General features: G+C 40.3%; 1 protein-coding gene across 7 annotated transcripts in view; it reads left to right on the forward strand.

Annotated features, from left to right (window-relative positions):
• DYNC1I1 (dynein cytoplasmic 1 intermediate chain 1) overlaps positions 1–26,599 on the forward strand; it is a 184,435-nt gene that overhangs the window by 30,746 nt on the left and 127,090 nt on the right. For 4 of the 7 annotated variants that reach the window (XM_071735268.1, XM_071735270.1, XM_071735266.1 and 1 more), the window contains exons 5-6: positions 4,887–4,946; positions 8,404–8,519. In XM_071735268.1, coding sequence (XP_071591369.1) covers positions 4,887–4,946; positions 8,404–8,519 — 176 coding nt within the window. The remainder of the gene's footprint in view (positions 1–4,886; positions 4,947–8,403; positions 8,520–26,599) is intronic. The other 3 variants (XM_071735273.1, XM_071735271.1, XM_071735269.1) reach the window with 1 other exon arrangement.

The raw sequence follows: 26,599 nt of genomic DNA on the forward strand, positions 1-26,599 counted from the left end.
GCCTGGTTGCTCTTGACCTGGGAGGGAGAGTGGGAAGAGAAAAGAAGTCATGCAGAACACATGTTCTGCAGCATCAGCAACAGATGAGGGAGGATATGATTGTAGTTTCAGGAAAGTTTCAGTCAGAACTAAGCTGCCAGCACGTTGCACTCTGGTTCGATGAAAAGTGTTGGATTGGGGCACTTACCGGAGCCAAGTTTTACTGCAATCTGACCATTATTCCAGATATTAAATTTCATTTTATGATGGTGATTTATTAAGTTTATGTATTGGCACTGATGCTTTATGTGTTTCGTATACTACCACTGAGGCCAAAATGTTGCTTGAATCAGCTGAGAAGTTCTCATGGATTCCAGACAGTTTTGGATGACAGACTCTCTGCTTCATTAGTGAATTCTGAGGCTGGAAACTTGCCAAAAGAGTTAAAATGTTTTATTTTTAGTTTATTTATTTTAATTTTCCACATGTTTAATCTCCATAATTGGCATTATGAAATCAGAATAAAATCTTATGGAAGTAAGGTTCTACAGGTCATCCTGAGAAATGGCAGGGTGCCTGCTTTTTCATACTACTAATAATACAGAAAAGGGAATACCTCTGTTCAAATTCCTTTCACCTTCCACCTTCAATTTTGCAGTGCTCTCTGTCCTCTCAAAACTGTGCTCTGAATATCTCCCTAATGCTTCGGATATGAATTCAGAATAGAAAAATAAATCAAGTTTCTTTACCATCCAGTCCTTTAATAAGTGTAGGACATCTAGGTCTCTTTCTCCTGTTGGTTTCTTTCTGTAGGTTATTGCCCTACAATAACCTGCATTGTCTCAAAATTCTCGGGTACTTTTTCAGTACTAAGAGCTGAAATGGCCGCAGTGTGAGTACTGTCCTAAATTCAAGGGAAAAAAATAGATTATTGAGATGATAATACAGAGCAAATAGAGACTTCTGAAATTTGCCTATCTAAAAGAAGGCAGTGAAAGCAGATCAGTTTAAAGAGAGGTAATAACACTGATACCTTGTCTACTTAGTGCAAGATTTAAAAGTCCTCATTCCCTTCATGCTGCTTTAGAACAATCTGTTGCTTGATCATAGTAACACTTTTTATACTACAATCATCCTAGGGCAGCTGTTTTGCACCAAACCTGTGAAAGAAAGATTGATAGCAGGGCTATTGTTCGTCAGTATGTGGGAGGCTTATGTAGCAATGAGCTTTGAAACAAACTACTTCGGGTAGTTCTGATTTTAAAAAAAAAAAAAAAAAAAAAAAAAAGTGTCTGTGCTGTCTGGGTGGTGGCAGTAGCCTGATCTGGATTAATCCTGGTTGTGCAGCTCATGCTGGGTGAGGTTCCCAGCACCCTTCCCATGCCGTGTGCACTTGCTGGAGGAGGCTCAGCTTGGATGGTTTGCAGGAGGCCTGTGGCAGGATTGGAATGTCCAAAGGTGCACTACTTTTCCCTACTAGCTCTAATGCTCAAGTGTCATTTTCCCATTAAAATGTTAATGTGGGAAATAAATATGTCTCTTCTACACAGGCCTGTGCCAAAATCCCTTGATTCCATTTAGAACAACTTTCACCAACTTGTGCTCCCTGAAAGGGTCCAGAGTGGAAGCACTGGTTCCTGAGTGCTAACCTACTGGTCAAGCACTCCTCCTGGGCCAAGCATTTGTCTTTGGGTTTTGTAATGTTACTCTCTGTTTCCCTGTCTTTGGGTGACTGGAAGTCCCAAAGCTAATTGCAGTTTTCTTTTATGATGCTGGAAGAAAAAAAAAAAAAAAAAAAAAAAAAAAAAAAAAAAAAAGAACAGTACCTAATCCTTTTCTTCACAAAGAAATCTCTGGAGAAAGAACTCATGCACTAGATTTGAAAAAGCTTGGCATTGCTTTTTCATGGAGATCCAGTGGCATTTCACAGTCCCCTCTGAAGGCTGTCCACAGGAGAACAGGCATCATTGTGATGCTCGTCTGAACGGTCAGGGACTGTCATATGCTATGTCTGCTCATCACAAGCAGATTAGCTTTAATTTCCCAGTCTGGATGACAGCACAGGCTATTCAACATCGTCTTTGGGCTGCTAATCCTCAAAGAATCTATTTATTTCTTTTTCAATGCCACTGTCATGGAAACTGGCTAAATTGCAGGTCCAGATTACATCTTTACTGTGCACTCACTTTCATTTTGAACTGCAGACATTCTTCGGGTGCCAGGAAGAGGCAAAGGACAAATCAATATTGTTCCTTGAAACATCTAGTCTCACCCTGTGCTCCTCAGCCTCCACTGTGCAAGTGTGGAGACGTCTATTCTGTGTCTTCTAGGGCAAAAGAATTGAAACCTGAAGATCTCACTACCTGCAGCCTCATTTTCTGCGACAAAATTGCTCAGCCAAGCTTGAGAGCACACAGCAGATTGCTTCCTGATCTGTTTTTCAAAGCTTTGCAAGTGGTAGCACAATGATTCAGAGAGACAATTATCGTTTGGAGCACAAATCTAGGAAATGTTTTGCACTAAAACTGTTGAAAACAGGTGTAATCAGGAGGCAAGGAGAATTGCTATTAAAAGTATGTATCGGTGTCAAGAATGGTGAAGTCTTTAGGTCAGAATCCAGGTAATGAAGTACTTAAGGGAAGAATGTGTCTCCTCTACATGTATAGTCTGCACATAAAAAAAGGTGGCCACAACCATACGTGTTGCTGTTCTCATACTTTGGGCATTTCAGTGCTGTACTGACTGCATGAAATCTCATGATTTATTTTGTTTAGGCATTCAGCTGAATATGAGGTAAATGTGCCCTCTCTTGCCACATGGTCTGGATTCTTGGAGGTAGAATGTGGAGTTTACCTCTTTAAAGACTTGTTCCAAGCTCTTGTTTTAATCTGGTGATACCATTCTTTCTGATGTTGTAGTCTTCATACCTTAGGAAATTTTGTAGATTTGAAAGTGGATAAAGGGAATGGGGGAACTAAACGAGCTATGTATCTTTTCCTTTAAGTGTTTGGAAAAGCTGGGTATGCATGTATAAGTATCCCCTAGGCAGCTATAGGATTAGAAACTGGCATTTACACAGCAAGTTCTAATATATGCTGCTGACCCTGGTGACATTACAAGAAGCATTTCAACATGTATAGCATTTTTAGTGGAGGATCTATAACGCATTTGTCACTGATGCCTTTGCCTTGCATCAGGCATTCAGATAGTTATGTCCATTTTCCTTTTCACTGTGCTTGAGTTACAGCCAAATTACAAGGAAGAAAAAAATCTGTTCTTTATTACTGTGTTGTTTTGTCTCTGACCTTTTTCTAATATAGTTCCATTTTGGGGAAGTCTTTCTGTATGCCTGTGAAGTCTTTCATGCTGATACACTATGGATCATGAGAGGTGCCTTTATGTTGCATGGGAAAACACCTTCACATTGCAATTCTGCATTCTTTTTGTGTGTACAGGGTGTTGAGATTGATTCTCTTTCACTCTGACACAACGGAGTGCAGCACGTCTGTCTCTCCAGAGAGTGAGTTAACATTGGTAACAGAATTGGTGAGTTTACCAAGTACAGGAGGTAGCATAATTATACAGCTTTAGGAGATCTGCTTCTAACCTAAGTCAGTAACTTGTGAGTTTACAGGAGTGATTTATGGGCAGCTGTTGCTATTGTTGCAGAAAGTCTTTTGTAAATCGAGCATGGCAGGTTATATGGCTGGTTTGAGCAGAACCTGTTAACATTGTGTTCTCTGCATTCCCAAAATTTTTATTCAGAAGAAATGAGAGAAACTTTTAATTTTGATGGTGATCATTATCCAGAGTGTCTGCATGACTTACTTGCTTTAATAGAAGAGTACTTTCCTTTGCTTTAGTCTGTGCTAGTGAGAGAAATACATAATGTAGTTTTCATACTACAGAAAAGGTGCTCAGGAGACAAACTTATTCTACTTGTATGTAGAAACCTGTTTCTATCACAGATGGAGACAGTTTTCTTGCATATGAGATGTGGCTTCCTGAGGGAGGAAAAATAAAGTAAAATCAAAAACCAGGGAATGAGTGTTGGCCTCAATATGTCAAATTTTTTATTTCTAAACTGGGGGATTAGAAGTATTTTGCAGAGCTCTGCAAAGGCTCTTTGAGTGATTGTAAAGTATTTTAGAGGCAGTAGCATGGCAAGTTGCACTGCAACTCGAGGAACAATGTCTTTATTTCAGACCACACCTCTGGAGCATTCCCACATTTGGTGACATCAGTCCATTAGGAGACTGTCAGAGATCTGTTTTCCCCAGATGTATCATTCTCCTCTTCTCCAGAAACTTTATCTGCAGGAAGAGAAGAAGATTTTGTTTATTTATTTATTATTTATTTCTTCCCAGATGCCCCCAGAATATGTCAGAGTTGGTGTTGATGTGCCACTCGTTGGCTTACACATTAAATGATGTTCTTGCCCAAAGCACCATTTAGAGGGTGGCTTACTCTCAGTCTTAGGAGTACTCTTCAGAAGAGCTCATGGCAAGGGTTCACTCCACCTTATCATAAAAACATGATTACAATGAATTGTGCCTGCAGAATTTACAGATTATTAGGAAAACATCAATTGTAGTTAAAGAGTTAGAAATCATTCAGGAAAAAAAAAGTTCTAAAATATTTAATTGTTCAGTATCAGAAGGGAAACCCAGCTACTCCCCCTAGCTTACCAATGATATGTAATTTTAATAAGTTGCCTGCCCTATCACAGTGTGACATACAAACCTTCTTTGACATAACTGTGGCTGTCCCTTGCTTTTGGAGGTTGAATGTATGACATAGAGCATGTAACTAATGAGGTGGGGTTTTGGTCATCCTTTCATTTAATTCTGTGTGTTCTTTTTTTCCCCCCCCTCCCCTTTGTGCTGCACGGCTGATTACCACCCTAGGACCTTGCAATGGGACACAGACCCCTCAGTGCTGCAGCTCCAGTCTGACTCTGAACTTGGGTATATGTCAGCTCTTTTTTGTTATTTGTTTATCATTTCTTTGCAAGAATTATGTTGAAAATGCTTCCCAGCTGAGATGGGTTTATGTGATGTTCATTTGCTTTGTTGATTCAAAAAGGCCATAATTTAAGTTTCCTTTTCTTCATTTGATCAATTTGAAGCTTCAGCAAAAAACCCCAGCTATTTAAAGAAGCGTGTGAAAAAAGAATCTGCTATTTCTGTTGCCTGAAACACAATACAAATAACTATTTCATTACAGATGAAATGTTATTATTGTGGCACTTAAATGTGCATGTACAGTTACATTGGTCTTGTTTGTATCTGTTGATTTGGACTTTTCTCTCTGGATCATTTGCAAGGTACTTTTTCCCCTCCTTCCCCTTTGCTGTAGTTATGCTGTTTCCACATGCAGTTGATAGTTTCCCTTTTTTTCTTAGGAGCTGTATATGTGCTTACAATTGTGCACTTAAATATGATCATAGTCCAAGAGTCATTGCCATCTTAGTCAAATTCAGGCCAATCAAATTTTCAAATTGTACTGGAGATAAAATTAATTTTTTTTCATTTGGGATAGAACTTCTCTACCATAAACATGTGAAAAAAAAAAGTTAATTTAAATAATTCAGAAATGCCTTCCTGCAAACATGACTAAGGTAAATTGTTCCTCTAAAAAAATTAGGTAGTAGTCCCTCAGGTTCTTCTGAATTTGAGTCATAGGTAAAACTGAATCTGTATGCTAAAGAAATTGCTTTACCTATGAGCTTATAGGCTTGTCTATCCATGGCTATGGTCAAGTGTCCTATGCTTTTAGTAGTTCATCTGAAAACCATTCACCATTCTGAAAGAAAAAAACACAATTCCCTTTAACTACTTATTGACATCACTCCCAGCTTGAGTGCACAAGGACAGATGATCAGAAGGAGCCGAAAGCATCTGGAGAGCTTTCTCTACAGGGCTGCTCTACATCCAGAACTGTTAGGAATGTTTGTAATTTCCACCTCAGTATGGTTTAAAATAGATCCAGCTTCTACAGCTTTATCTGAACCGTACCAGAAAGGTAGAATTCCTTGAGCTGGTTTGATATACAGAAACCTTTTGAAAACTGCAGTTTCTGTTCCCCACAAGTCTAGATTAAAAGGTGAGAACTTCCAAGGGCAAGGTTCCACAAATGGCTGTGCAAAGCAAGGAGGTTTCTTTAACTCAGGTAAAGATGACCCTGTATATATAACAGGACTTCAGTCTTTTATGAGCATTCAGTGCAAAGAAAATAAGAAAAATAGTAAATCTACAAGGATACAGAAGAATCCTGCCCCTTTTGAAAGAAAACTGTCTTCAAAACTAAGGCAGAGTTAGAGAACCTGTGGAGGCTGACATTTAGTTACACAAGAACCATTACAGGTTGCTTAACACAGGGGTAAAAAAGAACTAAGGCTTCACTTTCCTTCAGATAAATAAAGACCTTCCTGGCTCCACCAGTACTTAACAGGATCTGAGCAGCCTTTGTACAGGTACCAGCAATTCATGAATTAAAAATGTTTAAGGTGAAAAATTCCACACATTCTCTCAACACAGTGCTCAGGGATGTAACTCACTTCTAGGTTAGTGATTTACAAAGAGGCTGACCCAGCTAGCAGTTAAATCTGGCTCTCCAGTGGGATCAATGTTCCCTCCATCCACGGGCAGTTGAGAAGATATGGAGTGACCTCCTGTGAAACTGTTGCTGGAATTAGTTGAGGTTCTAATTAGGCCCAGATTAGACACATAATTAATTAGAGATTATACTTAACCAAGACCATAGGCAAGAAGCTCTTTCAATGCAGAAGGGTTAAGAATCTTAGTAAATGGAACCAGTAGTCCAGGGCTGAAGCACAGAGGCCTGGTTACATAGGAAAGCCTAATTGACCAAGTAGGCAACAGAGTTTTCACATTTGATGCTGAAGGAGGTAAAGCATGTGAGATTTTGCTGGGGTGGGATATTTGTGTGAATACACACAAACCCTCAGTTAAAGCAGCTATGAAAATGTAAGGTTACTAAAACTTTAGGCAAAATTTATCACAAGCTATACAAGTTTTTCTTCCCCACTTAGGTTCTTCAGACAATTGTAGCTTTTGTTCATACTGGCAACATCACAGATGGTTGTAAAGGGGGAGGCCTGTTTATTTTTCCACATTGAAAAGAAGAAAGACTCAGAGCTCTAATACTATTTCTGCTTTAGTGGTTTGTTACATGACATGGCTGATTCATACTGATTACCTGCTGAATGTAATTGTATTCAGCTTAGCAACAACCGAGCCAGTAAAACAGATTAGAAAAATACATAGCTGATGCAGCATTAACCAGCTGAAGAGTTCAATTTTCAATTCAATCTTAATTGAATATCTAAAGCAAAAACCTTTGACCTCTGTTCTTCTGACATTCAGGCAAATGGAGAGGATATGGATAATGTGTGTGATTTTTTTCTGCTTTTCCAAATTGCTCTAATGACATAGCAATTCAGAAATATCATGTCCATTAATTTACTTCCCTAAGAGTGCTTGCACTTGTTAATCTGGGCAGCTGGACTTATTTAGTTGATTTGTTTATTGTGTGGATATTCTTTCCTTGAAACTGGCATTTTTTTCCAGTAAAACACTCACAAATAACTGTTTGTTTTTCCCTCTCCACAGACAGTCAATAATGTTCAGGAAACAAATTGATTGCCCCTACCACCACTATTGACTGAGCTGTGTATGACTAAAAGTGTTCATGAGCATATTCAGCTATCTCCCTTTTTCCCCTTACCCACTTACAATTAGTTGGCTTTTTAAGTTTATTTCATATGGCTTATTTAAAGTAAGGGAAGTAGTAGAAAAGGCAGCTATACCCATCCTGTACCAGCTGTGTCCCAGAGCTCCCCTCCCACCCTTGCATTAGGTCTGTACTGATTGTAAAGCCACCCCAATTCTACAGATGAGTCCCTTGGAAGGGTGAATCTCTTTCTTTATGGAAATGACCCACCTTGCCAATTAAGGGCTCTATTATTGCTCTCAGGTGAACATCTGACAGTCCTAATCCAGCCTGATTTACACCCACTGTGGCCTTTCCATTATTGTATACCCCAGGATGAGGATTACCTCTTTTGAGCTGGCAGAACATTGTAGTAAGGATGGTATGAAAGAGAATTTTGTTGCATGTTATGAGGGGTACAGGCAGGTCGTTTCTCTTCCCCCATTCTCCCTCTCAGCAGCATGATCTAGAGCTTCAGTACCTGTACTTTATCATGGCAAATGGCTCCCAGGTTAATTTTCTTCACTGCAATTAGGTACTTCTCATGCATAGTGTATTGTGTTTTGTCTCAGCAAACGCTGAAGTGTTGGGTTTTTTTTTTATCCTTTTCATAAAAGCAAAGACTCTTGTTCTTGCTGCTGATTTACACCTGACATGACTAACTCTCTGGTGTAATGTATTCCACCTTAGACGCAGACTGCACAAACTAGGGGTGTCAAAGATTACCCAGGTGGATTTCTTACCTCGGGAGGTGGTATCCTACTCCAAGGAGACACAGACACCTCTTGCCACGCATCAGTCTGAAGGTAAGATTTTTCTTGTGTTTTGAAAGAAAACATTTTCGTGGAATATGAATATTTGAGTAAGAGTTAAAGAATCTAAGAAAAATAATAGTAAATCATAACATAGCTAGTTCTCACATGTTTTCTGCAGGCCAGGTATTGTTTCTGTGATTAATGGCTGTTCTGGTAAGAATAATTAAAATAATGACTTTAAATTCAGGTGGAACCAAACTATTTCTGTCTTACAATGGCTTGTACTTAGATAACAGTATAATGAGAACATATTTTCAAAGAAATAATTTTGGATATAATTAAAATTGTGCTTTATTCCATTATTTTTCTTTCTCCAAGATGTTATGCATTCAATGCTTTGTAAAGAGGCCATGATGGAAAGTGGTCACTTGGTCAGTGTAATTGTGTCCCCTCTCCAATAGGTGAATCTTAGAAGTTACAGTTCAGTTCCATGTACTGAAGAAAGAGGCTTTACATACTTTGATGTGGACATTCCTGCTTTCTCTCTGCTGACAGATACATTATCTGTATTCACAGAGCTGTTTGTTGGCTGTTTTGTTTTCCTGTTGATAAGCAAATACATGGAGTAGTTAGTTGGGCAGAGCTGATCTGTGGGTCCTTAAACTCCATACTTGCTGGTGTTAATACTGCAGAACACTAATTGCAGTTTCAATTGCATTGAAACTGTTTAAACTGAATGTAAAACTGCTCAATACCCTGATGTAATTTATGCACTATTACAAAGCAGGCAGGAGAAGAAAACTGAAGAAAATCTTGACTGTAATTTGTTGCTGTTAAAAACAAAGGATCAAGAAAAGTTCAAAACCTGAGTGCTTTTTGCAGCAGAAAGCAGAAATTCACCAGGCTCCATTCAGAAGAGAAAGATTCAAGTAGATTGCCAAAAGGTGTGCAAGCCAAGTCTTTTTGAAATATGTTACTGTCAGGGAAGATACAGTGATAAAGATTGCCAGCTGTTGGGTGATACCACAGGTGGGTTGGCAGGTCTGCCATTAACAAACCAGAAATGATCAAAACCACTGAGCTAGATACTCATAGTCTGCTTTTCCAGACCACAAGTTTACCCTAGTTATCTATGGTCTGAAATAGTGCCTTCAAGCACAGACAACCTCTTGCTTCATGAGCAGCCTGTCCTGACAGCTTTGCCTTTTCAAAGGGAGAAGCTGCCTCAGAAGCCTTCCTAGTTCAACCCAGCTCATTCTGCTCATGTCTCTGAGGGCTGCTGAAGCCTGAAGAAGGAGGGTTTGCCCCTGAGACCTTTCTGGCTTGAGGCCAGGCCAGTGGGTGCACAGCCCTGGGGCATTATCATGGAGCCATTTTTAGATAAGAATGAATGAGAAGATGCCCTTCCTCACTGACACAAGGCTTTTGTCCAGCACAAGAACTTATAAACATGGGCAGGTGAAAGCATGGCTTTGGTGTGCCTGCAACACATGAGCTGACATCAATCCTCTCTTGAGGAAGCAGCTTCTTCCAGTAATCTCTCCCTGTATTTTTTTTTTTCCCAAGTTGCTCTTTAGCTATTACAAATCCTTTTCATTGGTAGGCAAGAGGACAAGCTCCTACTCTTCAAGGGAAAAATCAAACCAAATAGTGTGCTGCTGTGGAGCCTGGCAAGCACAGAGGGCAATATGTCTTGTCTTGGTTCTCCCCAAACAAAGGAAGCTCTTGTTGCTCACTTGTATGAAAAAGGATAAGTGCAAACATAAAAGGTGATGGACTTTAAACTGCCTAGGCTAAATCTGTGATGGGAAAGGTCAAATGGTGGTAAGTGGTTTTGGTGATTGGGTTTATTATCTCTCATAAGGAAAAGGAAAAACATGAAAACGAAAAAAGAAATCAATAAAGGAAGTTTTAATATTTAAACACAGAGAAAATATCACCAGATCACTTCACTCAGATGCAGGGGAGAGAAAGTTTAGCATACATTTTCTTTCAAATCTACTGCTAGGGATTTCTCAGCATGTAACTTCAATGTAAATAAGGCCCTTGCACCAGTGAAGGAGAATAAAAAAAGTTTGTTTATTCCATTATGCTTACTTTGATTTAATTGGGAATTCTTTATGGAGTAAATAAGCTCTGTGACTTTGGTCTCCCAGGTCTGGTGGAAATGCCTTCTCAGGTTTCCAGTCTCCCAGTCCTCCTTGTGACTGCTGAGCCCTTCATACTGTGACTCTAAATATGAAGGGCAAACAGAAGGGAATTCCTTGGGAGAGCAGTTTTGAGAAGTCTCTACACTGTTCCTATGCATTCACGTGATAAAATACAGCAATTTTCTTTTGAAGCGTAATTGTTCAGCCATTGCTATGGTTATGGGCTTGGTTATTCAGTATCTGTAAGGTTAAGGTTTGAGAAAAGTTATAAAAGAAGCCCCTTATTGACTTAGATGAGTCTGCCTTCAGCTTCCAGAATTCACTTTTTCACTGCCTGGCTTGGACACTGGAAATGTCAAAATGCAAAATGAGGATGAGATTGTCACAGATGGGCTTTTGGTTTGGAAGATAATTAATAAGGGGTACAGCTGGACAGAGAGATCTTTTCTGTACGATTAGGCCACCAAAAGAGGACTTTTTTTGAAATGTCAGTACCAGATTTTCTGCACATCACTTCTCTGGAAAGAGAGAAAGAAACCTACTCCTACTGTTGCTCTAGAGCTCCATGGATTTAGGTCTTTGTGGAAGTGGCTATTTTCTACCAAACCTTAGAAGACTGGTAAAGGAAAGCTTTGTTGTGGTAAGAACAGTGTGGTGCCAGAGACCCAGATGCTGCAAGCACTGAAGTCTCAGCTCGTCAGCTGCTAATTTCAGAAGAAAAAATGCAGCATTATTCTTCACTGTATAAAAACAGATTAACTCCTCTTTTCAGAGCAGGTAATTCACTTTACTTCAGAGCAATAATGACATGCCATTTCCCCCACCCACTCTATTATTTAGGGAGATGTGTGTATGCATCATTCACCTCTTTGATCACAAGTACCTAATTCTTCTGCTTTATTTAGGTCACAGTAAGCTTCAGCTTTTTCTTTTCTTCCTTGCAGGATGACTTCAAAAACACCCAGATCTTGGCTCTGGAGCCTGAGGAAAAAAAGTGCTCTTTACTTTTCCTCTCCTCCTACTATAATTGGACTTGCATTTAAGTATTGCTAGGCATCAAAAGTCATTTCACTGGCACTGCTTTTTCCATTCTGGAGTTTATTCAGGCCTAGACTATGCCAGATGTTTTCTGAGAGGTCTCTGTGACATAGTCTTTCACTGTACAGACTCTCTCATAGCCCCAGAATGGCAGCCCCATGTAACCTGCAGTGGCTGGACCCTCCAAAACACTGCAGAGCTGCCCTTTGCTGAAAGCAAACCTAGGAGAAAGCAGCAACAGTAAAAACCATGGCCTGACCCCTGCCCAGTATGAATCCTCACTGCCACACAGCAGTGGAAGGAGGTCTGTGTGTCTGCCTGCAAGCTGCCTTTTCAGAAAGGAAAAGAGACAGCATATCCAAGCTCTGCTTGGCTCCAGATTACTGTTCTGCTCTGTAATGTGGCAGGAGGTGAAATCTCAGTGAGGAAAACTACACTATACCTGGACTGAGAAGAGAGATACTGCTCTGATCTGGCTACCCTTAAAGCCAGGGATGCAGAAGGAAGGCAGAGCCCTGTACACTCCCTGGCTTTGCTGGCCATCATCAGGAATATTGTTACTCCTCTTTTGTGAGGTAGTAATTATGCTTCATCAATAAAATGAGATGTTCTATCTTTTCTGGCTTGCCAGACTGTCAGTGAAAATAGGTTAGTCTGAAATGCATTTCCAAAAAAGTAGATCCTCTATACAGGAGAAGATCTGATGTTCTAGAGCAATGGAGATCCTATGTACTTCACCTGTGTGTCATCTTCAGCAGATGGTTGGAAATAACAAATGTGTTACCATACTCACTCATAACCTCATCCTACATCACAAACGTTTGTGCAGTTCTGGCAAAGAATGAAATTCAAGCCTGTGCTCCATCTGTTTGTCTGCTGTGTTCAAATAACAGGGGTATTTTGGCTATTAGGGAAAGAGGAAAAATAAGCTCTGTACTCCATTTGGAAGTAGACTGGAATGAAGTGGCAAAATGGAAATGAAACTCAAGAGACTGGGTTGGGTTCTGCTTCTCTCTAACACTGTAATTTTTTTGTCTAATGTTCCTAAAATTTATCCTTTTTAAAGCACAGGGGGATGAGAGGGGAATTCTGCTTTCAGTCTAAGGCTCATGAGAGCAAGACCCACACATTTAGGTATCTGTGCGTGATACCAAATGCGACTACTATAGGGTGAATCAAAACTCCCTCTAGGTGCCATTGGCTTCATTGACTCTTCTCTGAGTAGTTTGAAAGCAGAGCTCTTCATGTAGGCATATTAACAGAGCTTTCTCATTACTGAGTTAACTGTGTAGGACTAAAAGTGTCATAGACAGGCACCGTGAGCCACTTCAGAGTTGTGTCCTTCTGTGAGTTTTGGTAATTGGACAAGGAATTCCCTGCTGGGAGGACTGACAAACCCCAATGCTGTGAAAACAAGTCAGGCCTCTGGAAGCACTGTGGTAAAGTCCATGGATAAAGTTATTTTTATTGTGATTAATAGGGGCTGAGATTTCCAGGTTTACTGAGTGTGGAGCTCTGGCTCTGTCTATCATGTAAGCTCATGTGCAGCAGACCTCCAGCACATCAAATTCTGCACCAGGCCTGCTGTGCCTTCCCTTGTCTGAGTGCTGTTCAGCTCTAGCTTTATGCTGTGCTTAGAAAAATAAAAGTCAGTCCCAGAACGAAGTGAGATCATATTTGGGCTTTCCCATGCCAAATCTGTCTAGATCTCCAGGATCCAAAGCTGGGGGTTAAGTTAAAGAGCTTACTTTGGCTTTTCTCTTCCAGAGAATCTTGGAGCTCAGCTCCAGTCTGAAAAGGACAAGGCTGGAGTCAAGAATAGCTTTTAACAGGAAATGCAGCTGCACCTTTGTGCGTCACCGTGGATGCAATATATATGTCAGGATACATGAAAATATGTGTCGTGGAAAGGCATTTCCATGGGCAAAATGGGGGGAAAGCAGAGACCCTCTGTTGTAAATGAAAGGTGGTGTTGAACAGCAGAGCAGAACTGGAGTAGAAATCAATACTAGACAGAGGAGAGAACTTCAAGGTTAATCAGTGTTAAAGCAGAAGTTCTGTTTTTAAAGAGATGGAACCTTAGTACTAATGGATGCTAATTTTGTAAAAACTGTTACAGTCCATCCTAGGCAGCATCATGCCTCACTGAGTGTTGTAAGTTAGCTATAAAAATCTAGTTTGCCTTTTCTTCTCAAACCTCAGCCCATCAGAGTCATACTGTGGATCTCAATAGCTGGCATAAACACCCTAATTCAAGACCCCTTTGTTTGGTTAAATCAACAAAGCTTGTTTTGTACTGTTGTACCAGACTGTGCAAGATTGGATGAGACTAGAACGAAGCGAAGGAAAGATCTGGGGCATTGCAGTCTATAACAGTCTTTCAATAATTCCCCTTGATGCCTGTCACAACTGCATCTTCTTTTCTAAAGAAGATTTCAAAGGTGGAATATTTCGTTATTTATTTAAATCGGGTGTAGAAAGCTTTCAAAGGCATTCAGGCAGCTCCCTCCGGTGGTGAAGTGATGAACAGACGCGTTGTGCCTAAGGGATGCTGAAGCTGAGGGAGGGATACTGGAGGTGAGATAGGGATGCTAGTGCCGACGGAAAAACACTCGCTTCAGCTTTCCGTGGGGCCAGAATTATAATTATTAGAAGATGTGTGAGTTGTATGACTGAAAAGTATAAACACTGTAGAGAGAAGTGTGAGAAAGAGGCTTTTATATAAAAGGTTGGGGGGGGGGGGAAGATACTATCTAGAAATGTAAAAAAGCAGCTTGAAGAATTCAGTTATAGGTATCATGACAAAAATACAGGGGATTAATACACTGCTGAAATCAGCTACTTTCCCTTGTTTTTGAAGTACAGTTAGTAAAATACAGGTTTTTTTAATACATGCTCTCCAGGATGGCTACATCAGGTGGGTACAGGTGTGGGTCTGTGTTCTGCTCCTAGAAAGCTACAGACAGGTGTATACCTCTAAAGGCTTTCTGTGCCAACTGGCCTATGGTAATTTTACATTGTACAGAATTAGAATAAGGGTTTGGCTTTGGAAAAATGTGTTTCTGTGTGTTTTGTTTTGCAAAATAATGTATTTCATGCTGACTAAGGTTCTTTCGGGAGGAAGAATAAAGAGACCATAGTCTGTGGTCATGCAGTTTGGTATCTGAGGGCAGAAGGAGACACCAAATGTCCACTCTCCTGAAATATATAGTGCACATGGGATAAGAGAGGATTTCTGTAAGACAGTCCTACTCCATTTCTAAAATGTTGCCCGTTAATCCACAGTCTACTGGTATGTTTGTCAGAGATAATTGCTGCAGTATCTGTTCTCCTTCCCTGTCACTCCTCCCAGGTCTTCTCTAAAGACTTCTGGAGAAGGGATTTTCTTATGTTCAAGATGGTTTTCAGATAGTTTTCAGTAGAGAGTCTTAACACTAAACTGTTTTGAACAGGCAGATCTGAGAATTTATGAAGCATCAGTAATTGTCTGGGAATTATCTACTAAGAAGTGATTTAACAGGGAGAAGATTGGCTCCAGTCACACACAGTAGGAGGTCTGAGGAAGAATCTTAGACTTTGTCCCTGATTATTTAATAGCACAGGGACAGAGGAATTTGACTCTTTGCAGCTCCTCCACAACCTTAACAAAATCCTGGAAAGGTCTCTTAAAACCCAAGCTCAACATTCCTGGGAGTTTCCTGCTCCACAGTGGACTAGACTTTCAGCAGATCTTGGTTTCTCTTGCATGAGGTACCTCTGCATTAAATGCAATCTCAGGAAATATCTAATAATTCTTTATAAGGCTACAAGAAAAACAGATTTGTCACAGCTGTGCCTATGCCTTCTCTAAACTATTCAGGATCCAGAAGATGAGGGGCAAACCAGAAAGGTTAACTGCACTTCTCAGTGAAACAAGGAACCAGTTTTTAGGCTATGGCTGCCTTGGAGGGCACTGTTGTGTAGCTGTGATTCTGTGCATGGAAGGAACACTGCTTCAAAGCATTTGCAGGCAGCATGGAGAGGGACCATGCTCTACCTTCCCTCCTTGCAGATACTGCTTGATCCTAATGGATTTACTTTTGAGCAAGTGGCTCCCATCCGTCACCAAAGAGGTGGGGCACTACTCTATCCTGGAGTAAACAAAAAAATTCTGCAGTCCCCTTCTGCAGAACTCAACCTGATCCTTTAGGTGCAGTGAGAAATATAAAATAGAATGAGATCCCAGTACATCTGGCATCACTTGGTAGAAAACAAGTGCTCTGATGTTAGCCTTGACCTTGAATTCCTTTAACTAGCTACAAGTCCTGTCACAGTGCCTCTGACCCATCTTTGTGTCCTGAACTAGCAGTGATGCATGAATTCAGAAAGAAGCCCTGTAACACCTGTATGCAAATTGAATCCTTTGTTGGCTTGAAATTAAAACCTTCCTCGAAGTCTTTTTTTCTCTGGAAAAGATCCTGGACATGTTTCACACATGAACAGCTGGTTTGTTATGCATTTCCCCCAAGCAACCAAATTTGCAATTTGCATTTATTTGCAAATACATGACTATCAGCATATTACAACTGAGCTTTAACATGAGAAAAGGGGGGAAACTGTTCCACTAATGAACAGCACCATGATTTCCCCAGAAAACATTCAGGGAAAAGACAGTAGCCAATTTGTCTCCATTAGCCATTTTCACATCTTGCTAGTTCTCGCTGTATCATGTGTGTAATTTCAGTAGTATTTGAATATAATTTGAATTAAAATGTACCATACATATTAAAATGCTCAAATTAGAAATTAGAGATGTGAAAATGTAAAAAAGGGGAAAGTTGGGTTAACAGTGTTTTCAACAGAGCAATGAAGACACAGCTTTTTGTTTTCTTCAGAAACAAAGCATGCTTTTTCCTACCATCCCTGTAATTCCACTTTAGCCTAATGGATGGTGCCTATTCAGAATATACAAGAAAACTAATACCCAGCACCTTCTGTTGCATGTTTGGTGACCTTTGGCAAATTCTGGCTTTGCAACATGGACCGATCTCCACTGGAATTAAAGACAAGATTAAGAAAAAAGTGCATTGTAGAAGTAGCAGTTATTCATCCTCAATACCCTAATTAGCACTTAATCTTTCTAATCCCTAAGTAGACACAATATCAGTGCTGAAATAGACACAGTCCATAATGTGGAAAGCTCTTCTCGATTTGTTGCTTGGCACTTACAACTCAAAGAAAGGAAAAAAATTCACATGCCAAAATCCCCTCCTGTTTTACCTAATGCTACCAATGCACTGGGTCAAAAGTTATGCAGCTGAAAATTCTCCTGTTCGTCTCTTCTCTATTTTCAGTTCTATAGCTGAGCCACAGCTTAAGAAGCTGGCCAATTGTGCCCCTCAATAGCCTCCTTTAATTGGCTCATTTCCATAGGAGAAGCCACCTGGCATGGACAGAGGAGTGTCAGCTGCTTGCCCTCAGACTAACTGGAGAGGGAGCCAAGTGGCCGGGTTCAGTAGGATGGAGAGGGTTTTTCCACAGGACACATTATTATTTGCCTTGAAGATAAATGGGGATGCACCCCAAGCTGGGTCTTTGTTCACCGAGTTTATCTTCAGAACCTGACCCCATAACCTGGGCAGAGCCCTCTGATGACAATGACAGGTCCTCCTTCTCCCTCCCAGGGTTGTGTAAAGCCATGCTGTATTTATTATGATGATGAATTGTAGATCTCATCTGCAGTACTTGAGGATCCCTCCTTCAAAATCAGTAGTAACTGGACCCTTTCCAGAGAATCCTTTTGCACACTCTCTCAATAGTTACTGTGAAAACCGAAGAAAAGATCTGGATGAAGAAACTTTTAATGAAATGGATATGTCAGTCATGTAAAAGACTGAGCATGAATTCCCACTGGCCACTATTAATGGAAGATGGAATTCTCTTCTGCTGCAATACAATAGACTGTCTCCACAAATAATGTTACTTTTCAGCCAGACCCCAGCTGCCACTTGCCCATCTATCTTATTTTAAATAAACTTAGCATAAATTCACTCTGAGCCACAATTAATTTAGATGTGTGTCTTAGCCATAAACCTCCCAAACAGTGCTTTCACTTCCTGCAAAATAATGTCCTGCTTAAGGCCCCCAGGGAGTAAGAATTTAAAAATTATTTTTCCAAAATGTGCTGCACTTGAGCCATGAAGCTTCACATTTATTTTAAGTCTATAATAGCACGTTGTTGCTGTGGATACTCTTATTTTTCTTCACCCCGCTTGCCTTGTAAAGTTTGCCACATGAGAGCTCAGAATGGGTCCAGCTCCTCCAAGTTTGGCACAAAAAGATCCCTGCACTTACAAATAGCCCCACTGGCCTCAGTAGCAGCTGCTGGGTTTTGAGGACTCTTTCAGGTCTCACTCAGTTTGGAGCTGAACTTTTCTGAAGGTCTTACCCCAACTGTGGAGCTGAAGAATTCTTGAAATTTTCACCCCTCTTCGTGGTTGGTTTGTATTTCATTTATTGTCATCTCCACCCAGATGTTCAGGTCTTACTCTCCTTCTCCTAGGCACCAGTTACTCAGCAACGAAATGCTCCAAACAAGCACTCCTCTGCTGTGAGACACAGAAAGCACTGAAGATTGTGCCTGCGGCTGCATAAAGAGCTCTCTGTGTGCTCATGCAGCATCGCAGATAATGTGCAGGTTGAAAACACGGCTCAAAGCAGCCTTCTCAAGTGGAGTCTCAAAATTGCCTTGACCCTTTTCACAAATCAAAGCTGGAGGACCCTTGCATTGCGGTGGGATAAATTTGGTCACCCACCCGGCCCCTTTCTCACCCCCCTTCCTGAACAGGGTGGGGGAGAAAATAAGATGATAAAGCTCATGGGTTAAAATAAGGGCTGGGAGGTCACTTGCAGTTATTATCATATGCAAAACAGATGCAGCTGAAGGAAAAATAATGTCTCGCCAATTACAGTAGATCTGGGTGGTGAGAAACAAAGACAAAATTGAAATAACACCTTTTCCCCTCTGCTTTTTCCTGGGCTAGACTTCACTCCTTCATTTCCACTTCCCCTCTGCCCCAAGCAGTGTAGGAGAACAGGGATGAGGGTTATGGTCACTCCATAACAGCTCCTGTCTGCTGCTCCTTCCTCTTTGCACTTTTCCACTGCTTCAATACAGGTCCTCTGTATGGGCTGCAGTCCTTCAGGATGAACCTGCTTCAGCATGACATCTCCACAGGCCTCAGTTCCTTCAGAAAATATTGATGTGCTCCACTGTGGAGTCCTCCATGGGCTACAGCGTGGTCATATCTCTGGGCTGGAGGAAAATACCTGCTCTACCGTGGTCTCTCTACAGGCTGCAGGGGAATCTCTGCTCTGGCCTCTGGAGGACCTCCTTCCTCTGCTTCTGCTCTCACCTTACTGCTCATAGAACTGGTTTTTTTTTACACTTTCTCTGTCTACCATTTGGTGTTTTGCCCTTTCTTTAAAATATTTTCCAGGAGGCATCAAGAGAGCAGCTGATGTGCTCAGTTTTGTCCTGTGGTAGCTCTGTTATGGAGCTGGCTGTGTTTGGCATGGTGCAGGCCTCTTCTCACAGAGCACGCTCTACCAAAACCCTGCCACCTACACTGACTGCATACAAGTATTTAGAAAAATTGGTAGCTTAGTAGACAAAATTCAGATGTTTCTTGCATGACATGTGTGGGATCCAGTCTTTGCTTTTCCAGTAACATGTTGGGTGATCCAGGATAAGATATTTGTTGAAGACCCCAGGTCTTACCTTGGACCTTATGGATCTGAGACAACTGTTTAAAGATATTGGCTGATTTGGATCCCTATTGTGTTTTCTGGTTATAGAAAATTTGGTGGTAGATTCCTGTTTTTTGGAGGAGATCAGTTGCTGAGGATGCTAAGTGGTACATGTTTGTCTAGACCAGATCTGGGAGCATATTTCTGTTCAGGTCATCTGTACAGGCTGTATATTTCTGGTGGTGATCCCAGAGAATGGTCTGTGCTGCCTGAGCCAAATGGCATGGACTGGCTCATCTCACCACCCATGCTAAAACCCCAAAATCTCTTGGAGCAGTCAGTTGTACCTTTATTGCTTCTTGTCAGGCCCACAGTATACTGTCAAAAGAGAGGGACAGACACTTCTAGAAGGCAATTTGCCCAACCTACTGTATTTATCATGACACTGAAAGAATTACCTTCTATTTGTGCCTTTCTTTATTGCCTACAGGTCTTAGCCGATACATTTCAATTATAAGATTCATTTTTAGATGGTTGAGGTTAGATAATTCCCTCCATTTTGTGATGGGAAAAATGGGTTATACAGTGTTTTTCTGTCAACCCCTGGAACAGTTCTGGGACTATTATTATTGCAATTTCTTTTCTTCAGCTCCTTCATCTCTTAGCTATTCTCCTTTGAAGTTGCTTGTTGTGCCTGTGTGAAAGCGAAGTGAAAAAGCAGGCACCTTATTTTCCTCTGAAACCTATGTAATTGAGGACAGCACTTCTACAGTCGATATTTAAAGGCAATAGGACAGAGAAAAAAATAGTAAAATTACTTTGCTATTTTGTTTCTTCAATTAAATAGTGCTTTCATACTAGTCAAAATACTTCATTGTATAGATTCAATACTACATTTTATGTGCTAACATTGATTAGGATCCAACAAGCCCATTTTTGTGTTGTATTGTTGCTCAAATGCATGTTTCTGTCACATTTTCCTCAAGGCAAATGCCTTACAGTAAAGATAGGACAACTTTTCTAATTCCTTGCCCCAAAGAAAAGAGACCATAAGGGGGATACACATCTAAATCTAAAATTCAAAGCACCATGACTATGAAATGGACAAAACCACATCTGTTTACTGAATTGTAGGGTGAGGAATATATACTTTTATCTGCTTTTTCCTCACTTTCAGCACTATCACACAGATTGTTGGACAAGGTACTTGATTTTCTTGTATCGGAGCGTCTTGACAAAGTATGAAAAAATGGATATTCAACCCTTATGTATTAACTCTGCAATGAGTATGTTTTGAGACCTAATTACTGAATTAGTTAGTACTAGTTTACAATTATCCTTAATAATCCTGGATTAGGAATGGTTAGTAAAAGTAACTTTTCTCTTTCACAGTTCATCGGCTTGAGATAATTTAGTAACAAAGGCTCATGTTGCAATCAGGGGAAGGACTCCCACTGACTTCAAGGGGACCTGGACTAGGACCAAAATTAAGTGTTTGCTATGAGTCTAAAAAGCTGACATTGTCACTGACTCATCATGTGAAGCCCTTCAGTACATTGTAGAATCATTTTATTTGGATTTGATTAAACATAGAAGTATTTTGCAAGGCTTTCCAGCTTTGAAAAACAAAGTCATTTACATAAGAGTTAAGCAACCAGCTATCCTGTTTTACCCTGGTTAGTAGGCTTAATCCTGAAAATATTTATATATGCTCTGTGCTTATGAGTAGTCCCCTGGCATGTTTGGTTGTCTGACATTAGGCATGTATGTGTTTGCAGGAGGTCGTCTGGTGCTCTGACATTTATTTTTCTCTTGCTTTACTGATAGACTGCAAGCTCTGAAGGGCAAGAAATAGCATTTTGTATTGTGCTTATCAGTAGTGAATGTAGAAGGCATGCTATAAAAATACTGATCATTAAAAAAAAATTATATATATACACACACACACACACACACACACACACACACATATATATATATTAAGGGGAGAATATGCTTCTTTCCCATATTCTGGGTCAGTTCACTTTGTCAACTGCTAAAAATGTGCCTTTTATTATTAACACCTTTTATCAATCCAAGGAACAATAGAAACAGCAACTCTCCTCCAAGACTGGCCACAGCTTGCAATAATTTATAAATGCCCGTATTAAAAATAATGCACTTCTTCCAACTTTTTCAAAATGTCCCAGGGTGAGCAAATGCTTTTGTATTATTATTAGTTTTGACAAACCTGATTGTGTGCTGGCCATTGTTAAAGGGTTCTATCTGCCTCCAAACCCAGTGAGAGACAAAGAATTTTTAATGAATTTAATTAAAACTTTATGTGGTTTATGGTGTTCACCTCCAGCTGCTGTGCCATTCTTCTCTGGTGAATGAAGTTTCCTCTAATGCATAATGATGTGTTTTATATGAGGGATGTTTGAACCCCCTTCCGAGTAGCCCTGAGGTAGTTTCCATGGTATGACACAGTGGTGAAGTATTTAAAAGCAAGTCTCTTAAACTTAAGTGAATTATGTACATGGCTAAATGCACATGCGTGAATGCATAGGTATGAATCTTAAAATAAGTTTTAGAAATTCTTTTTCCCCCAAAACAGCCCTTTTGGCCTTGCTTTTATGACCCATGCTGCTCAGCATTTGTCTGTACAAATGGCACATTGACATGGAAGGGTCTTGTTATTTAACTGCTTATATTGGGAGTAGGACATTGAATAATCTGCTTTTCCCTGAAAACTCCCATCTGTACCAGACACAAGTTCCTAATATTGATGGGCACTCCCAGTGCTGCTGTAATAAAAATGAACAATAAGATGCAGATAGTCTTGTTAGCAAATGTTTCAGTGCTTTTTATGAGACATGCTGAGACACTGCAACGAGCTGGGTCATTCTCATGGCTGGCTGGAGTTACTGGTGGAATTTTAGTCCCCGGAATCTCTCGTGCTGGTCAGGCTTTCATGCAGGGCCTCTAAAAAGGGCAGTGGCCTGTCCACCTTCCTTGTGAGCTGCCCTCAGTTAGTATTTCCTCTGTCAAGAAACAAGATCTTGCTAAAAGAGGTAAGCTGTTGATTTGTTTTAAGCACTCGCTTTTCAAAATGTTGAGTCTGGGTGTGGCCAAGCTGAAATACAGAGCTGTCTTTTTGTGGTTCTTTGGATGCTGAGATCTCAGTTGTGTAAGAATCTTCAACAAGTTCCCCGGGGATGGAATGAATGAAGGCAGATGTCTTGGACCAAAAGAACAGGACTTGGTAGGAATTCAAGTCCCTACAGGGAGCAGTATGATGCCTGCAGAAGTCTCAGGAATGGAGTCTACAAACTTCCAGTGGTTTTCCAGAGACCGGAAAATCTTAGATGAATGTTGAAAGGTATCTTCATAAATTTTTCCTCTTGTTCTGATGGTTATGATGAATTGGATGGGAAAGTGGTTACAAAATCACCATGTGCCAGCATCACCCTTTTATGTCATTGACCAACTCATTGAGGTGGGGAGAATGCTTTATATGGGCTCATTGGAAGGTGTCTAAGAGGAAAGACTTTTCAGAAGGTGAATCTCCAGTGTATCATCTGGAAAGCCATTAATGAGTGGCTAGCTGGGAATAAGACCTTTTTCCTTAGGGGGAGGGATTCAGAATTTGAATCCACCTGTGATCTGTAATACTGTTTTCCAAGGATTAGCTAATAATAATAACAGTAAATCACCATATGTGTTGTACCCCAACTGATGACGGAACAAAATGATACAGGGGAGGATTTTTCTAAATCGGAAAAAAAAGTTTGGAAAAAATACTGAAAAATAAGATATTTGGCACTTGCAGAAATGACAGAGCTGAAGAGATGCAGGAGCTTCTTAAGTTAAAAAATAACTTTTGGCTATAGGGATGGACAAAAAAAAATCAAAATTAATAGAACAAGGAGGCAAATGAATAAGTTGTAAAGAATGAAGAAATAAAAGAAAAAGACATCATTGTATTTTCTCAAGAAAGAAAGAGGATGCTCCTGGAGGGGGCAGAGCAATGTTGTAGCAATGCTTCTGATTCCAGATGCTCTGATTGCAGTCTCCACTTCAGTTTTGCTCTTTAGAGTAAATGAGAAATAAAATTGGTTTGATCAGCTGCAGAGTACCCTTCAGAGAAGATAAGATTTCTCTCAGTCCATACAGAGAGATATTGAAATAAATTTGCCAGGAGCTATGAGCATCTGGTGATGTCTTTGGGGTCAGATACTGCAGAGTGTAAATCAGAACAACCCTGATTTAGGTTGGGAGTGAAGGTGGCTCATGACCAGATGAGGCATGAGGCAGTCTCAGACCTGCCACTCCATGCAACCTGTCATGAGAAGTGGTGAGCAGTCAGATGGAGGAAAGACCACACAGATATAGGGTCATAATTTCATCATGCAGCATGGGGGTGTCCACCTCACCGAGCAGTATCAGTCAGGGCATCAAAAGCTCTATAATTCACCTCCTGGTAGATGTGTGGCTCTTTGCCTTTGCTTAATGTCGTCAAGGGGTCAGGTTTGGAGGCTCCTGTCTGTATTCCTCTGGTGTCCAGCTCATAAATATTATGTTTATTACTGAAATGTCTGGAATTACTTTTGGCAAGCAGTGTTGGGAACAAAGTAAAAGAAACTTAAGAAGGACTAAGGGTTAGGACTATAAGGGCTGAGTTTCAGCACGATGTGGGAAAGGGAAAAGGAAAGGAAAGGAAAAAGGAAAGGGGAAAGGAAAAAGGAAAGGGGAAAGGAAAAAGGAAAGGAAAAAGGAAAGGGGAAAGGAAAAAGGAAAGAAAAAAGGAAAGGAAAAGATAAAGGAAAGGAAAAAGAAAAGGAAAGGGGGAAGGGAAAGGAAAAAGGAAAAGAAAAGAAAAAGGAAAAGAAAAAGGAAAGGAAAAATGAAAGGAAAAAGGAAAAAGGTCACCGTATAAAGTGATGCTGCTAAGAACATTGTGTAGGTAGTGAAAGTGCAGACCAGGCACACATCCAAGGATGTGCCACAGGAGACACTTGTCCTTCAAGGGATACTTCTAGGTGACCTGGATGGTAAACTTCTAGATGATTTGGCCAGTGCTGCATTTTGAAAGCAAATCTGTGCACGTGTGTTCATAGTAACTGTGGGCAGGACATTACTGGGAAACAGAAAGTTTCTTTCACCCGTTTTAGGGACTTACTGTGGCACAGAGTGATTTATTGCCAGAGCAATCCTTAGGTGGTACCTATCTGTATATACAAATATCCATTTTTTTTTTCCTTTGGTTGCTTTCAAAGAGTCTTAGTTCTCAGTCCAAAGATACTAATTCTTTAAAGATGGGTTTCTCACACTCTTCTAATCTTACCATGTATATTATTGCAAGGCAGCAGCATGCTTATGAGAGTTAAGTGATTTGTTGTGCATTAATTCATAGCTTTGCAGCTGAAATATTGCACAATCATTGGAAAAGATAAATATCTGCATGTGCATACACTGACATGACATTTTAGGGTAAAATAGGATAATTTGGATGAAAAATGGGAGTAATTAGTAAGATATACTATAGATAGCCTTTAAGTATTCTTGGATTGGAATCACTGATTCTATCAGGATGAGTGCAGAATATAAAGGGAATCCTATAAAGATATAAAATAATAGAAACCATAGACTCACAAAAAAAAAAGGACATTTAAGAAGTCTGCCTGAATTTTTTTTTTTTTCCCTCTGGCTTCAGACCAGATTGTCCATGTGTGGAATGTCCTTAAAAACATAAGGAAATTATACTATATTTTCTTCAGAAGAAATGAGATTTGGCTCCTGTATCTTCCTTAAATGCTTAAAAAAACCCTGGATCAAAGCCTACAGAATCTCTCCTGAGGAGAGATTTGAATGTGGATAATTATGCAGGAAACTATGAGCACTTTTATGTTTTAGCTTCATTAACTATCCAAGTAAAAGTTAAAATGAAATAAAAAGATGTATCATGTCTTATCTTGACAGGTTTTTTTTTCTTTGTTTTGGAATCCAGTATTCACACTGTCTCCAAAGACATAATGAAAAATTCTGTGTAGAAGTAGTTTAAACTTTTACTCCAGTATTCTTCTTATTGAAAAATATTCTCTTTGAAAAGTGAAACTTTATACAAAGCTTGCCAGTATTGTCAAAATGACACTTTTTGGTGACCTTTTCTAAATCTACATAAATAGTTCAGTCACTTTTAGTTAAGTACTTTTTTCTGCAGCTTGGAACAATACTATCCAATTTTTGTCCATGTGATTAGCAAAATTTATGAGCACCTCCTTTTCTGAGGGCATTTTTTTTTCTCCTAAACTTACCCACCCACCTGAAAAGCACGGCAGCTCTGAGCCCCTTGACACTTTTGGTTATTTCAGTGAAGGGACACCAGGGTTTACTCAGGCCAGGAAGCTGTGTAGCAGGCTCTGTAATTCAGTTGTGGAGCAACTAAATCAATTCTCCATGTAAGATATGAGTCAATCCCTGTTCTGGCAATTCTCCACACTTGTTTGGTCACTTGGCATTGAATGGCACTTGCCACAACCTTCTGTAGGTGTGCATCAAGTAGCCAGGGATAGCCATCCCCTCTTTGGACTACAGGGCACAAATACTCACTGAAGCCAATTGCAAAAAATTCCCGTGACAAAACTAAGATCAAGGATTTACCTTAGGAATCTAAATCCCCTCTGTATAGCTGGGCTGCATTACAGTGTTATGTCAGACTATATATTTACATTAGCTTTAATGCCCTTCTCCAGTCCCAGTGCTGTGTAAAACAACTTCAGAGCACCTAAAAGCAAGGCCAGAACAATTTGTATCCATTTGAATGGAATCCAATGAAATGGAATAGATCTAATGAAATGGTAGCCATTTGAACCATAATGCCATAGGAGAAAAATCAGCAGCTTAGCCTGAGACCTCCTCCCCCTTCCCACCCCAGCCCCACAGCCCCATTGCCAAGCCAGCTTAATGAGGTTCTGCCACAAGAAATCCAGCCCGTAACTCATTCATGGTAGATGTGGTACTGCAAAGGGAACATGGAAAGGCACCTAACCCTGTAACTGGAGGAAAATGTTCTGTGCACTCTGAGTCTGCACCATGCAGTAAGAACTTGGTATCAAATGGCATTCCAGGCTTCCTCTCAGCGCCCCAGTGGTTCATCTCGGTGGTCACCATATACAACATTTATTAATGGCAATGTATGTGAAATTATTAGCATGCTCCTTGTCCTGCAGCCCA

Source organism: Heliangelus exortis, chromosome 2 (genome assembly GCF_036169615.1).
Source record: "Heliangelus exortis chromosome 2, bHelExo1.hap1, whole genome shotgun sequence".
NCBI classification, from domain to species: Eukaryota; Metazoa; Chordata; class Aves; order Apodiformes; family Trochilidae; genus Heliangelus; species Heliangelus exortis.